A 14,599-nucleotide genomic window follows, 5' to 3' on the forward strand; every position below is an offset into this window, starting at 1 on the left:
ACTCGAATTCCAAATGCGGGTTTAGGGTTTAGGGTTTGGCCTAGGGTTTAGGGTTTGGGAGGCACGACTCAGTGGCTAAACTCCAATCTGAATTAGGGTTTAGGGTTTGAGAAACACAACGTAGTGGCTACACTCTGATCTGAGATTAGGGTTTAGGGTTTAGGGTGGTTTAGGGTTTAGGGCTTCAGAGGCACCACGCAGTGGCTACATTCTCATGTGAAGTAAGGGTTTAGGGTCTAGGGTTTAGGGTTTACGGCATGAAAGGCACGACACAGCTGCTACTTAGGGTTTAGGGTTTAGGCTTTAGGGTTTGGGCATGAAGCATTATCTGCCCTCTAATGGAAGTCTGGGCTGCTGCTTTTGTAAACCCTAAACCCTCGTTTCCTGAAAACCGCCAATTAGGGTTTAGGGTTTAAGCTGCATTCTGGAAAGGGCTTATAGTTTGGACACAAATAGTTTGCTTCTCTGTCTAGGGTTTAGGGTTTAGATGCAATACGTGAACAGCTTCGAGGGTTTAGGGTTTAGGGTTTAGGGTTTAGGGTTTAGGGTTTGGGTGGTCCAGTCTAGGCCCTTGCTTGCCGCGAAGGGTGTAAGGTTTGCGATCATTCGCAGCCTTTGCCTTTTTTGTGTAACTAAGATTTAGGGTTTAGGGTTTAGGGTTTAGGGTTTAGGGTTTAGCGGCTGGAAGAACCCTGTGCTGTGGGGCCCATGGGGGCCTAGGGGGCCCCGAGGGGCCCCCTGGGGGCCCCCCGGGGGCCCTCGGACTTCTTTGTTTGCTTTTCTGGTATGAAAACATTAAAAAGATGAAATAAATGAAGATTATTAAGTAATAAGTTCAAAATAAAACCCTAAACCCTAAACCCTAAACCCTAGTTTCTCCTGGCCAGCGGGGGCCCCCCAACCCGCCAAACCCCCAGGGCCCCTCCTGCCTATGGGGCCAAACAGCAGCAGCAAACAATCGAAGGGGGCCCCCGGGGGGCCCCCCAAGAGGCCCAAGGGGGCCCCCAAGGGGTTTAAGGGGGCCCCTGGGGGCCCCCAGGGGCCCCGCAAAGGGTCAGGGGGGCCCCCTGGGGGCCCCCAGGGGGCCCACAAGGGTACTAGGGGGGCCCCCAGAGACCATCAGGGGCCCCCGGGGGCCCCCCAGAGTAAGAAAAGAAAGGAGGGCCCTTTGGCAGGCCGTGATGGCCTAAAGGAGAAGTCGAAAGCTAAGGAAAGCCCGGATGGCAGCAGCAGCAGCAGCAGCAGCAGCAGCAGCAGCAGGGGGAGCAGCGGGAAGGTGCCGCAGTGGGCGTTGGAGGCTGTTCGCGCTGGGAAGGCAGCAGCAGCAGCAGCAGCAGCAGCAGCAGCAGCACGGGCGAAGCTGCCAGCAATACCGCACCTGACTCTGGCGTTAGCAGCAGAAGCAGCAGCAGCAGCAGCGCAGCAGCAGCAGCAGCAGCAGCACCAGCAGCAGCAGCAGCAGCAGCAGCAGCAGCCGCAGCAGCAGCAGCAGCAGCAGCAGCAGCAGGGGCTGGGGGCGGTGCGGGCGCTGGACCTGCGGGGCCGGGGTGTCTGTACAGCTGAGGACCTGGGTCCTTTGAAGCAGCTCGAAAAGGCGGATTTTTCTTTCAACAAAATAATTAATTTTAATTTTTTAAATTTTAATTTTAATTTAAAAGAATTAAAACTCTGCAGCAATTCCATTTCCAGCCTCGGGGGGGCCCTCGGCGGCCTCGGCGGGCTCCGCCTGCTCGACCTCCGCGCCAACAAGGCGAGTTTGGCTCCTTTTCGGGTCCAATTAGTTCCATTTAATGCCATTTAATTCATTTTATTGAATTAAATGAATTATTTTATTGAATTTAATGCTTTTTTCCTTTTTTTATTCTTTTTTTCAAACAAAAAGAATCCAAAATTCCAAAAAAACACAAAAAATGGACCCACAGAAAAAAAGATCTTCGCCAGGGCCTCGGGGGCCCCAGGGGGCCCCCAGGGGCCCCCAGGGGCCCTCGCTAGCAGCCCTCTAATCCACGCTATTAGGGTTTAGGGTTTAGGGGTTGCTGCTGAAAGCGAAAAACAGCTGAATCAAACAATCAATTGCTTTAATTCAATTTAATTAATTTAATTTAATTAATTTAACTAACTCAATTAATTTAATTAATTTAATTTAATTTAATTTATTTATTTTATTTTATTTTATTTTATTTTATTTTATTTTACTTTATTTCTTTTTCAGGAAGAGTCCCTTTTGGGCAATACCTGACGAGAGTGGAAGTCCTCAGTAAGAAATACTTTTTTATTTTTTTTAATTTAATTTAATTTAATTTAATTTAATTCAATTTCTTTTTTATTTTTATTTTATTTCTTTCAATTTTTGTTTTTATCTTTATTTTATTTCTTTACTTTGTGTATTTATCTTTATTTTTATATATCTATTTACTTTTAATGTTTGCAATTTGCTTGTATTTGTTTCATTTATTTATTTTCATTATTTTATTTTTGTTTTCATTTTTTATTTTTATCTTTTTTATCCTGTTTTTTATTTTTTATTTTTATTTAATTTATTTCCACTTGTGATTTTATTTCTCTTCTTTAATTCTTTTTTCCTTTTTAATCTCCTTTTACCTTTTTTTTGTTTTTCTCTTTTATTTTATTTTTCCTTTTTATCTTTTTATTTTTTAATTGTAATGTCGTGTGTCTCTTTTTATCTTTTTTATTTTTTTGCTTTTCATTTGTCTTGAATTAATTAATTAATTAATTAATTACGTACTACTATTATTAATTAATTAATTAATTAATTAATTAATTAATTAATTAATCGTTTAAAACTAACTAATTTAATTATTTACTTTATTTTTATTTTATTTTCATTTTTATTTTTATTTTTATTTTTATCTTTTTGTTTAGTTCTTTCAAGAAACCAAATCACTTCTTTTGCCCATCCCCCTCAGCCGCTGCCAAATCTCAAAAAACTTTCTCTTTCTGAAAACCAGCTCAAGGTAAACCCTAAACCCTAAACCCTAAACCCTAAGCCCTAAACCCTAGGGCCTGCGTTCCAGGCAGCAGCTGTTTAGGGCGCTTGTTCCGAGGCAGCTAGCTAGCTAGCTGGCTAGCTAGCCAGCTGCACTAGCCAGTTAGCCACTTAGCTAGCTAGCTAGCTAGTTAGCTAGCCAGCCAGGCCTCTAGCTAGCTAGACACCGAGCCAGCTAGCCACCCAGCTAGCTAGGGGGTTCGGCAACTAGCAAGCTAGCTAGCCAGCTAGCCATCCAACTAGCCAGCTAGCCAGGGAGCTAGCTAGCTGTCCAGCCACTCAGCCAGCTAGCCGGCTAGCTACCCGGCTATCTAGCCAGCTATTCAGCTAGCTACCCAGCTATCCAGCTAGTTAGCCAGCTATCCAGCTAGCTATCCAGCCACCCAGCTAGCTATCCAGCCATCCAGCTAGCCAGCTAGCCATCCAGCTAGCCAGCTAGCCAGCCAGCTAGCCAGCTAGCCAGCTAGTTATCCAGCCATCCAGCTGGCCGGGTAGGCAGCTAGCTAGCCAGCTAGCCAGCTAGCCAGACAGCTAGCTAGCTAGCTAGCTAGCTAGTTCTCGGGGGTTTGCGTGCAGCACTTTCCGTTTAGCGAGCGTTTGAGTTCTCTTTTTGAATTGCGATTGGCGAAAAACAAAATAATTAAATTGACAGAAGAGTTGAGGTGTATGCCCAGCTTGGGCATTCTGGACTTGGGCCACAACCTCCTCTCTTAATTAAATTGACAGAAGAGTTGAGGTGTATGCCCAGCTTGGGCATTCTGGACTTGGGCCACAACCTCCTCTCCACCCTCCAGTAACAAACCCTAAACCCTAAACCCTAAACCCTAAACCCTAAACCCTAGGCCCTAGTGAGCCCTAGGGAGCAGCTGAGGGTGGAGTAGCTTTCTCAACGGAGCGGGGGGAGCGCAGGGGGACCGCAAGGACAGGGTTTGGGGTTTAGGGTTTAGGGTTTGGGGTTTAGGGTTTAGGGTTTGGGGTTTAGGGTTTAGGGTTTAGGGTTTAGGGTTTACTGCAGGGATATAAAGCCTGTGGGGCCCCACTTGAAGATTACTCAAGTTAATTTCCTTGGAAACCCAGCGCTTGAAAAGGAAGGGGTTAGTTTTTAATTTTTTTTTATATTTTAATTTTATTTTTAATTTTACTTTTTATTTAATTTGATGTTTTAATTTGACTTAATTCAAGTTTTTAATTAGATTATTTATTTGTCTTCTTTCATGTCATTCAATTGCCTTTCTTTCCTCCTTTTTTGTTTTCTTTTTAAATGAAAAATCCATTTAATTTAATTTAATTTAATTTAATTTAATTTAATTTAATTTAATTCATTTTCTTTTCTTTTATTCAGGAACAAGTAAAAGCTTATTGTCTTTCTTCTTTGCCTTCTTTAAAAATTTATAACACAAAACCTTTAATTCCAAAAGGCCCTTCCAAACTCAAACAAATCCTCAACAAAATCCACTTCAACCCCGGGGGCCCCCCGGGGGGGCCCCCCGGGGGGCCCCCAAAAGGGTCCTCAGGGGGGCCCCCCGGGGGGCCCCCAAAAGGGTCCTCAGGGGGGCCCCCGGGGGGGCCCCCAGAGGGGCCCGCACGGAAGCCCTCAAAAGGGTCCACAGGGGGGCCCTCAGGGGGGCCCCCTAAAGAGAACTTGGGGGGCCCCACAGGGGCCCCCCAAGGGGCACGGGGCCCCAAAGAGGGGCCCCTAAATAGGGGGGCCCCCCAAGGAAGCAAAGAGGGTCTTGGGGGCCCCCCTGGAAAGAAAAGAAAAAGAGAAAAGGAAATATTCGAAGATAAAGAAGATAAAAATAAAAAGGAAAAAAGACAAAAAAGAGAGTTAAAGGAGATAGAGAAAAGAGGGGAAAAGAATGGAGAAGAAGAAACAATTAAAAGAATTAAAGAAATAAAAATAAAAACTAAAAAAAATGAATTCAAAGAAACAGCAGCACAAATAGAGCAACGTGAAGCGAAAATGAAAAAGAAGCTGCAGCGGGAGCAGCAGCAGCAGCAGCAGCAGCAGCAGCAGCAGCAACAGCAACAGCAGCAGCAAGAGTCGGGGTCTCTACAGAAAGAGGGAAAGAAAGCCAAGAAGAAAGTGAAGCAGCAGCAGCAGCAGCAGCAGCAGCAGCAGCAGCAGCAGCAGCAGGAAGCGGACCCTGCCGCTGAAGCTGGCCCCGAAGGCAGCAGCAAAAAGAAAAGGAAGAAGAAGCAGCAGCAGCAGCAGCAGCCCGACGCCCCTGCTGCTTCTCAAGACCTTGACGCCAGCAGCAAGCAGCAGCAGCAACAGCAGCAGCAGCAACAGCAGCAGCAGCAACAGCAGCAGCAGCAACAGCAGCAGCAGCAGCTTTCGGTCTTCAGTCGCACGGATGTTTTAAAGAAGCTGGAAACCCTAGCAGCAAACAGGGCGGGCTGGCTTGGGGAGCCGCAGCAGCAGCATTCTCCCGAAGAGTCTGCTTGGGACTAGCTAGTCAGCTAGCTAGCTAGCTAGCCAGCTAGCTAGCTAGCTAACTAGCTAACTAGCTAGCTAGCTGGCTAGCTGGCTAGGTGGCAGAATACCTAGGGCCCGCATACCGGTAGGCGCGAAATTGGCCTTCAGTGGCCCACGTCCACTAGCTTTACAGCTAGCTAGCTAGCTAGCTAGCTGCCTAGCTAGCTAGCTGGCTAGCTAGCCGGTTAGCTGGCTAGCTAGCTAGCTAGCCAGCTAGCTGGCCAGCAAGTTAGCTAGCTGGTAGTTCGTGGGGGTAGCCGTTGCAGCGTCCAGAGGAGGGCTAGCTAGCTAGAAAGAAGAAAGTTCTGAGTTTGAGACTCTGGAGTTTTAACTTGGGTTTTGTTTAGGGGTGTACATACACCCGAAGCCCGGAGCCGTCCGCGCGGCGGGCGCTGCTGCTGGGGTGTACAGACACTGGGAGGGTGTGGGGCGCCGCGTTCGCCGCAGCGGGCCCCTTTTTTGGCGGAATTTTCTTTTATTTTTGAATTAATTTGCAAAAATAAAATAATTTAAATGAAAAGAATTGAAAAAGGAGAAAAATCCGCAAATGTGAGGTGTCCGTACACCCCGCGGCTCGCGGGGGCCCCGACCGCTCGGGCTTGGGTGACGAGTTTCGGGAGTTTTTGCCTCTTTGTTGGAATTAAAGGAATTAAATGGAATTAAATTTAGTTTTTTCAAATTAAATTTGTAAAAATAATTAAAATAAGTCCATTTAAGAGAAAAAAGAGGCAAAACGCGAAAGCCGCGCCGATCCTCCGGGGCCCGATCTGTCTTTAACCCTTTCTGGCGGCAAACCCTAAACCCTCGGCCCGCGCCCTAAACCCCAAACCCTAAACCCTAAACCCCAAACCCTAAACCCTAGCCGGGCGGCCGGCCTGGGGCAGGAGCCTGCTGATTTTGTGGCGGGGCAGCGGCGGCGGGCGGCCTGCTGCGCCTCGAGGGTTTAGCTAGGGTTTAGGGTTTAGGGTTTAGGGTTTAGGGTTTGGGGGAATGGGGCCGCCGCTGGAGCTGCCGAGCGGGCAGGTGGACGCAGCCACGCTGCTGCTGCTGCTGCTGGTGGTTTTGCTGCTGCTTGTCTTTGAATTTAGTTCTTTTTTTTCTCCTTTTTTGGCCAGAAAACTCACTCACCTTTCAATGGGCTTTTGCATTTTGCTGCTGCTGCTGCCCGAGACCTGCAGCAGCCCGCAACACGCTAAATTAGCGGTTTGCACTGTCGCCTTCGCCGCCATTTCCCTCTGCTTCCTCAGGCCCTTCAGGTCCCAAGCCCCAAACCCTAAACCCTAATTTAGGGTTTCGCACTCCCGCCGCCGCCGCAGCCCCCAGCAGCGAAACCCGTTTAGGTTTTATGCCCTAGGGTTTAGGGTTAAGGGTTTAGGGTTCCGGGCCTAGGGTTCCGGGCCTAGGGTTTAGGGTTTAGGGTTTGGGGCCTAGGGTTTAGGGTTTAGGGTTTAGGGTTTAGGGTTTGTGTTGCTTGCAGGTTCGGGAGTTTCGGAGACAAAGGCATAATAATATTTAATGTTTTGGTTTTGGTTTTTGTTTTCTTCGATTTAGATTTTGGCTTTTTGGCCCCCACTTTCATTGCAGACCCTTTGGGGGCCATTGTGGGCAGGGCCGTGAGTTCTCCCAAGTGGATAGGCGACAAAACGGTAGGGTTTAGGGTTTAGGGTTTAGGGTTTAGGGTTTAGGGTTTGGGGTTTGGGGTTTGGGGTGGCGGGTTGGGTTCTTGGCTTGGGGCTGGGGGTTTAGGGCTTCGGGTTGGCGCTCTGTGGCGGTTCCCCTGCCGTTCGGGCGGCGTCTCAGCCGCGATCTAGGGTTTAGGGTTTAGGGTTTAGGGTTTAGGGTTTAGGGTTAGGGTTTAGCGTTGAGGGTTTAGGGTTTGTAGCCGCACAGCCTTGGAACCCCGCGTCTTTTGGCGGGTCTTTGGCCTGCGTTTCCCGCGGGCTGCCTTAAACCGCGGCTCCAGGGTTTAGGGTTTAGGGTTTAGGGTTTAGGGTTTAGGGTTTAGGGTTTAGGGTTTCGCAGGTGGCGGGCTCTGCGGCGGTCTTCCTGGGGAGCTTCGTGGGGGCCTTCCGCGTGGGGGCCCCCCTGGCCCGCCTGGGGGTCGCGCTGGGCTGTACCCTTTTGGAGGCCCTGGGGGGCCCCCTGGACAATTTCTTTTTGAGTTTGCCTCTTTTGGCTTACTACTGGGCCCTCACCCAGGCCCGCCGCCACGGGCTCCCCTTTCCAGCTAGCTAGCTAGCTAGCTAGCTAGCTAGCTAGCTGGCTGGCTGGCTGGCTGGCTGGGTGGCTGGCTGGCTGGCTGGCTGGCTGGCTAGCTAGCTAGCTAGCTGGCTGGCTGGCTAGCTAGCTAGCTGGCTGGCTGGCTGGCTGGCTGGCTGGCTGGGTGGCTGGCTGGCTAGCTAGCTAGCTAGCTGGCTGGCTGGCTGGCTGGCTGGGTGGCTGGCTGGCTAGCTGGCGGCTCGGGGGCGTGGCTGGCTAGCGGGGCAGCTAGCTAGCCAGGTGGCTAGCTGGGCAGCTGGCGGGCTCGGTGGCTAGCTGGGCAGCTAGCTAGCTCGGTGGCTAGCTGGGGGGCTGTTTGTCCTCTTTTTTGGCTGGCTGGCTATTTGGCCAGCTAGCCATGTCGCTAGCTAGCTAGCTAGCTAGCTGGCTGGCTGGCCAACGCGCTGCACGGCGAACGAGCCCGACAGATGCTTGACCACCTGGCCAGCCAGCAAGTGGCTAGCTGGCTAGCTAGCCAGCTAGCTAGCTAGCTAGCTAGCTAGCAAGTCCGCTGAGTGGCTAGCTATCTGCCGAGCTCCCTGCTGTGACTTGAGGTCACACGCTAGCAAACGCCAGCGAGCCAGCTAGCCAGCTAGCCAGCTAGCGAGCTGGCCACCTAGCTAGCTAGCCAGCTAGCGAGCTAGCCACCTAGCTAGCTAGCCAGCTAGCTGGCTAGCCAGTCAAAACGCTTGCTCAGGACGGAAGTATCTGCTTGCGGCTCCCCTTGGCCGGCCAGCTAGCCAATTTGTTTATTTGCTGCTAGCCAACGAGCCAGCTAGCTGGTTAGCTAGCTAGCTGGTGAGCTAGCTAGCTGGTTAGCTAGCTAGCTGGTGAGGTAGCTCGATGTGCAGCCAGCTACTGGCAATCTGCAGCAGCGTGGCGCCATTCGTATTTTTAACTCGGTGACCGGCTGGCTAGCTAGCTGGCTGGCTAGCTAGCTGGCTAGCTAGCTAGCTAGCTAGCTGGCTAGCTAGCTAGCTAGCTTTCGCTGGCTTCAGGCGGCAGAGGTAGTGGGTCGTGTCTGGCTTAGGGCCTTTGAGGGAATTCGGAAAATGGATTTTGTGATTATTCGCTGAAAAGCATTTTTTGTGATTTTGAAAAAAATTAAATTTTCTTTTAATTTGCTTTTGGAAAAAAGGGTAGAGAGAGAGTGGGGGGCCCCCAGGGGGCCCCCCGGTTTGGGGGGCCCCCACGTTTAAGTACCCTTTAGGATTTGAGCAGCAGCGGAAATAAATTAAAAATGAAAATAAAAAACAAAAAGAATGAAAAGGAAAAGACAGAAAGAGGCGGAAGGCTTGAGGTGTACAGACAGGGTCACTTGCGTGCTCGGAGGTGGGGAGCGGTGGGGTGTACGTACAGCTGGGAAGGCGTGCAGGTGGAAATGGGAGTTGAAAAGGGAAATAAATTGTTTTATTTAATTAAAAGGGAGTTGAAAAAGGAAATAAATTGTTTTATTTAATTTAATTTGGAGTTTTAATTGGGGTTTGGGGTTTGAAAGAGGTGTATAGACACCGCAGCAGCAGCGGTGTCTATACACCGTCCGCAGCAGCGCCGCAGCCTCTGGCTTTGCCTTTTCTTCGGAATTAATGAATTAGAAAAGTAAATTAACTTTATTTAAATATAAATATTTATTTATTTCTCAAAAAGAGGACAGAGGGCTTCCCCTCCGCCTCTCGCTGAGCGCGCCGGACCACCGGTCCACACCTCGCCGCTTCAGGTGTACGTACACCTCAGCATTCGACCCCGCCTTGGCATTTCTGGCAGCTCTTCTTTTCTTTAGTTTTTCTTTGGCAGCCCAGGTGTACAGACACCCCAGATCTATTCAGGCTCCCACGCAGCAAACAAGACAACCAACCCCAGCAGCAGCAGCAGCAGCAGCAGCAGCAGCAGCAAAAGCCGCTGCTGCATCTCACTCCCCACCGCAGCAGCAGCACCGACTGCTTCTGCTGCGACGAGAGCATCAGCAACATCGAAAGAGCAGCCTCAGCAACAGCAACAGCAGCAGCAACAGCAGCAGCAGCAGCAGCAGCAGCAGCAGCAGCAGCAGCAGCACGGCCAATGCCGAGCAGCAACATCCACAACAATGGGGGCCCCCTCAGCTCTGCTGACTGCCCCTTGCCTCCAGCGCATTCTAATCCAGGGGGCCCCTCCAGCCGTCCTGGGGGCCCCTCGCAGCAGCAGGAAGGGGCCTCCCAGCAGCAGCAGCAGCAGCAGCAGCAGCAGCAGCAGCAGCAGCAACAGCCAGGGGGCCCCCGGGGGCCCCCTGCAACAAGTGGGGGGTTTCATAGAGAGGCAAGAGTGCCTCTGAGGCCCGTAGAGAATTTTCATTTGAGTAATAAGTCGAGACACAGACATCATCAGCCGCTGAAGCAAAAGCAGCAGCAGCAGCAGCAGCAGCAGCAGCAGCAACTGCAGCAGCAGCAAGGTGGCCATCATGACGAGAAAACGAAGGACGCAGAGCTAAAAGAGCAGCAGCAGCAGCAGCAGCAGGAAGAAGGTGGCACGAGGGTCAAGAGGAAGCAGAACGCAGCAACAATGAAGGCAGCAGCAGCAGCAGCAGCAGCAGCAGCGGGAACAGCTGCAAGTGAAGTACCAGCAGCAGCAGCTGCTGCTGCAGCAGCAGCAGCAGCAACAGCAGCAGCTGCAACCGCAAAGGGCCCACCCCCTCTTCTATCAACGACTAAGAAGCCCCGGAGGCGTCCAATGGCTGGGGGCCCCCCAGGGGGGCCCCCCCAAGGGGGGCCCCCAGGGGCCCCCCCAGGGGCGGCTTCAGGGGGCCCCCAGGGGGGCCCCCAGGGGGGTCTCCAGGGGGGCCCCCAAGGGGGCCCCCAAGGGGGCCCCCCGAATTACCCTTTTCGCGTAAGCCTTGCTGCTTATGGGCAATCTGGAGGCTCCCTGAAGGGCCCCCCTGGGGGCCCCCTAGGGGGCCCCCCAGGGGGCCCCCTTGGGGGCCCCCCAGGGGGCCCTGCGGTGACAGGGGCCCCTGGGGCTGCTGCTGCCTCGAGCAGCGAGGACGAGAGCGCTGAACCCGCTGCTGCAGCCGAAGTCCCTCTGGATCCCGCCACAGCAGCAGCAGCAGCAGCAGCAGCAGCAGCAGCAGCAGCAGCAGCAGCAGCAGCAGCAGCAGGGGAGAGCGGCGTGCCAGTGTCTCGGGCGCAAGCAGCAGACCCTGGGGCCCCCCTTCCTGCTGCTCCCCTGTCGATGCGTCCGCCTGCTGCGGGGCCCGCAGGGAGCCCCTCAGCAGCAGCAGCAGCAGCAGCAGCAGCAGCAGCAGCAGCAGCAGCAGCGGGGCCGCTGGTGGTGCTGGTGAAGGACGACGAGGAAATATGGAAAGAGTGGGAGGGTTTGAGGCTTTTGGGAGAAGGGGTTTACGGAAGGGTTTACTTGGTGAGAAATAGAAAAACAAAAGAGACTTTAGCATTTAAAAGAATGTACTTGCATGCGCGGAAGAGAGAGACTTTGTCGCAGCAGCAGCAGCTGCTGCTGCAGCAGCAGCCCGACGCAGCAGCAGCAGCAGCAGCGCGCGGCGGCGGAGCCCTCCCCGCTGTGCTGCAGCGCGAAGTCTCCGTGCTGCGGGCCCTCAAACCCTCGCCAAACGTTATACCCTTAATTAGGGTTTACGTTGGCAGCCACAGGGCCTACTTAGGGTTTCCGTTTGTCCAAGGGGGGACCCTTGCGGATTGTCTGCGCTGCTACGCCTCCTGGGCCGAGTACCTGCGCCTCGCCAGCAGCAGCAGCAGCAGCAGCAGCAGCAGCAGCAGCAGCAGCAGCAGCAGCAGCAGCAGCAGCAGCACAGCCAGCGAGTTGGGGTCCCCGCAGGAGGCCGCGTCGGGTTCGCTGTGCCCCTTAGCGACCTGCAGCTGCTTCTGCCTCTCGGAGCCCCCGCAGCAGCAGCAGCAGCAGCAGCAGCAGCAGCAGCAGCAGCAGCAGCAGGAGAGCTGGGTGTCTGCGGTTTGCTGCTGCCCCTGCGCGCGCTGCGTCCCCCCCTGCGGGCTGCCCCTGGGCCTTTGCATGCGCATTGCCTTCGCGCTGCTGCGGGGCCTTTTTGCTGCTCACAAAAGAAGAGTTTGCCACAGAGACATAAAGCCAGATAACATTCTCTTGGGCTGGCAGCAGCTGCCGCAGCAGCCAGCAGCAGCAGCAGCAGCAGCACGCAAACGCATGCGCAGCCTCCGGGGCCGCGCGCGCGCCCAGCAGCAGCAGCAGCAGCAGCAGGGGGAGCAGCAGGGGGAGCAGGGGGAGCGGGAACTGCTGCAGCAGCAGCAGCTGCAGCAGCTGCAGCAGCTGCTGCTGCTGCAGCAGCAGCAGGAAGCAGCAGCAGCAGAAGACGAACCCGAGGGGCCCCCCGACGAGGCCCCTGCGCCTCCGCCTTTGATCTCTTCTCTCTTCATTGCCGACTTCGGACTCGCCAGGACTTTGCCCTTCTTCACCAAAAGGGACTGCAGCAACAAAAACAGTACCCAGGACACGCAGGGGGCCTCGCAGGGGCTCGCCGCGGGGGGGGGCCCCGCGGGAGACCAGGGATCCCAGGGGGCCCTCGAAGGGGAGGGGGGGCCCCTGGGGGCCCCCCAGGGGGCCCCCCTGGGGGGCCCCCCCGGGTTCCCCCAGGGGAGAGGCGGCGCGCAGCGAGAGTTCGAGTGGAGGCGACAGTGAAGAGCTGGGGGGCCCCTGCGTGTCCCCCACTGCGTCTCTGCGGAAGGCGAGAGCAGCAGCAGCAGCAGCAGCAGCAGCAGCAGCAGCAGCAGCAGCAGCAGCAGGCGAGGGAGAGGGCTGCTGCAGCGACTCCGGGGCCCAGGCCATTTGTTTGTCCCCCGAAATAATAACTCTTAACTACAGACCTTTGGAAGTGCTGCTGGGCAGCAGCAGCTACACACTCGCCGTCGACATCTGGAGCGTGGGGTCCGTGCTGCTGCTGCTGCTGCTGCTGCTGCTGCTGCTGCTGCTGCTGCTGCTGCTGCTGCTGGCGCCGTTGTTGCTGCGGCTGGTGCTCACGCTGGTGGTAGTGCTTTTGTTTGTGGTGCTCCTTGCCCGGCGCTGCTCTCTGCTCCCGCTGCTGCTGCCGCCGCTGCTGCTGCTGCTGCTGCTGCTGCTGCTGCTGCTGCTGCTGCTGCTGCTGCTGCTGCAGGTGCGTGCTGGTGGAGTGCCTTTGCGGCAGCGAGTTGATAGAAGGCAGCTGCGAAGTGTCTTGCATTTTGCACATTTTGCAAACTTTCGGAACTCCCTCTGAAGAGGACTGGCCCGAGCTCCACAAACTCCCCTTCATGGTCCCCAAACCCTAAACCCTAAACCCTAAACCCTAAACCCTAAACCCTAAACCCTGAACCCTAGATCTTGGGGAGCGGGCGGGGCGTGGGCGCACAGGCTTTACTGCTGAGGGGCTGGGCTTTGCTGCAGCGGCAGCTGAGCTCCAGGGCCCGAGGCCCAGGGTTTAGGGTTTAGGGTTTAGGGTTTAGGGTTTAGGGTTTGCTGCAGAGTCGGCTGCTGCCCGTGTTCCCCGCAAGGCCTCTGGCCCTCGAACACTTCTTTGCAGAAAAGGGAAGACTTGATGTGCTCAGCAGCCCCCAGTGGATGGAGCTGCTCAACCAGTAAACCCTAAACCCTAAACCCTAAACCCTAAACCCTAAACCCTAAACCCTAAACCCTAAATTCTAGATCTTAGGGCGGTAGCCCGGTGCTGGGCAGCCCGCGTTTTAGAGAGTATTGCCGGGAGCCGCGGGGCGGAGCAGCTTCTGCGGGTTTTGGGGTTTAGGGTTTAGGGTTTAGGGTTTAGGGCTTGGGCTTGAGGGTTTAGGGTTTTTGTTCAGGCTGCTTCAAGTAAACCCTGATCGACGAATAAGTGCTGCTGAGGCTTTGGCGCTGCCGCTTTTTAAGGACTTGCCTCCTTCAGCTTATCTTTGACAAGGGTTTAGGGTTTAGGGTTTAGGGTTTAGGGTTTGGGATAAACGCACTCCAGTTTATCGTAACTGCATGGCTTTATTTTGGCTGCTTTCTTCCTTAACCCTAAACCCTAAACCCTAAACCCTAAACCCTAAACCCTTTTTGCGTCTTCTCCGGAAACGAAGCTGAAGTGCTACAATTGCCTCAGACACTGTCTGGTGGCTTGACTACATTTTAGGGTTTAGGGTTTAGGGTTTAGGGTTTACGTTTTATAGAATCAAAGAAAATGGCGAACGGGCTTCTCAATAGATGAAACTGAAACGGCCGCCCACAAAACCCTAAACCCTAAACCCTAAACCCTAAACCCTAAGTTCTAAACGCCAAGAGCAGCGAAAAAGAAAAAACAGAGAGAAAAAAGAACAAAAATTGAAGTCTAAAGAACAAAACGCGCAAGGGTTTAGGGTTTAGGGTTTAGGGTTTGGATTGAGGCCTACAGAAAAAACCCAAGTCCCCCAAACCCGCAGGGTCTGCTGAATTTTCGCTGAACTTCACGCTCTAGGGTTTAGGGTTTAGGGTTTAGGGTTTAGGGTTTAGGGTTTGGAAGCAACTTCAGTTGAGCTCCGAAGAGACAGCCACAGGGTCTCCTGGCAGCAGCGGGGCCTGAAAGAAAAATTGAAATTAAAATTAAAATTAAAATTAAAATTAAAATTAAAATTAAAATTAAATTAAAATTAAAATAAATAAATAAATTAAACCAAATAAATAAATAAATAAATGAATAAATAAATAAATAAATAAAACCAAATAAATAAATAAATAAATGAATAAATAAATAAATAAATAAATTAAATAAATAAATAAATAAATAAAAGTGCCACTTGCTGTTAATCTATTTACTTCTTCGCGTTTATCGATTCACTTGTTTATTTATTTATTTGTTATTTATTTATTTAGTTATTTGTTATTTATTTATTTAT

The 14,599-nt window shown here is 52.5% G+C and overlaps 4 protein-coding genes across 4 annotated transcripts in view; 3 read left to right on the top strand and 1 right to left on the bottom strand.

Moving 5' to 3' along the window:
• Window positions 1-931: 931 nt before the first annotated feature.
• On the top strand, window positions 932-2,239 carry ENH_00052260 (hypothetical protein; the record flags this gene model as incomplete). Its single annotated transcript, XM_013581449.1, has 2 exons — window positions 932-1,771; window positions 2,213-2,239. The coding sequence occupies 2 exons, from the start codon at window positions 932-934 to the stop codon at window positions 2,237-2,239; spliced, it is 867 nt and encodes a 288-aa protein (XP_013436903.1).
• A 2,731-nt stretch (window positions 2,240-4,970) lies between these two features.
• ENH_00052270 (leucine rich repeat protein, putative) lies at window positions 4,971-7,721 on the top strand (the record flags this gene model as incomplete). The annotated part of the gene is made up of 3 exons (XM_013581450.1): window positions 4,971-5,446; window positions 6,964-7,132; window positions 7,509-7,721. The coding sequence occupies 3 exons, from the start codon at window positions 4,971-4,973 to the stop codon at window positions 7,719-7,721; spliced, it is 858 nt and encodes a 285-aa protein (XP_013436904.1).
• Window positions 7,722-9,007: 1,286 nt separating this feature from the next.
• On the top strand, window positions 9,008-13,643 carry ENH_00052280 (CMGC kinase, CDK family, putative; the record flags this gene model as incomplete). Its single annotated transcript, XM_013581451.1, has 5 exons — window positions 9,008-9,087; window positions 9,545-12,394; window positions 12,871-13,009; window positions 13,218-13,330; window positions 13,550-13,643. 5 exons carry the CDS (start codon window positions 9,008-9,010, stop codon window positions 13,641-13,643), a joined length of 3,276 nt encoding a protein of 1,091 aa, XP_013436905.1.
• A 588-nt stretch (window positions 13,644-14,231) lies between these two features.
• The window catches only part of ENH_00052290 (hypothetical protein, conserved), a gene marked incomplete at both ends in the record, with an annotated part of 6,118 nt that continues 5,750 nt past the window's right edge, over window positions 14,232-14,599 (bottom strand). Inside the window, one exon of the mRNA XM_013581452.1 lies at window positions 14,232-14,282. Coding sequence (XP_013436906.1) covers window positions 14,232-14,282 — 51 coding nt within the window. The remainder of the gene's footprint in view (window positions 14,283-14,599) is intronic.

Source organism: Eimeria necatrix, genomic scaffold (assembly GCF_000499385.1).
Source record: "Eimeria necatrix Houghton genomic scaffold, Enh_scaff417, whole genome shotgun sequence".
Taxonomy (NCBI): Eukaryota; Apicomplexa; class Conoidasida; order Eucoccidiorida; family Eimeriidae; genus Eimeria; species Eimeria necatrix.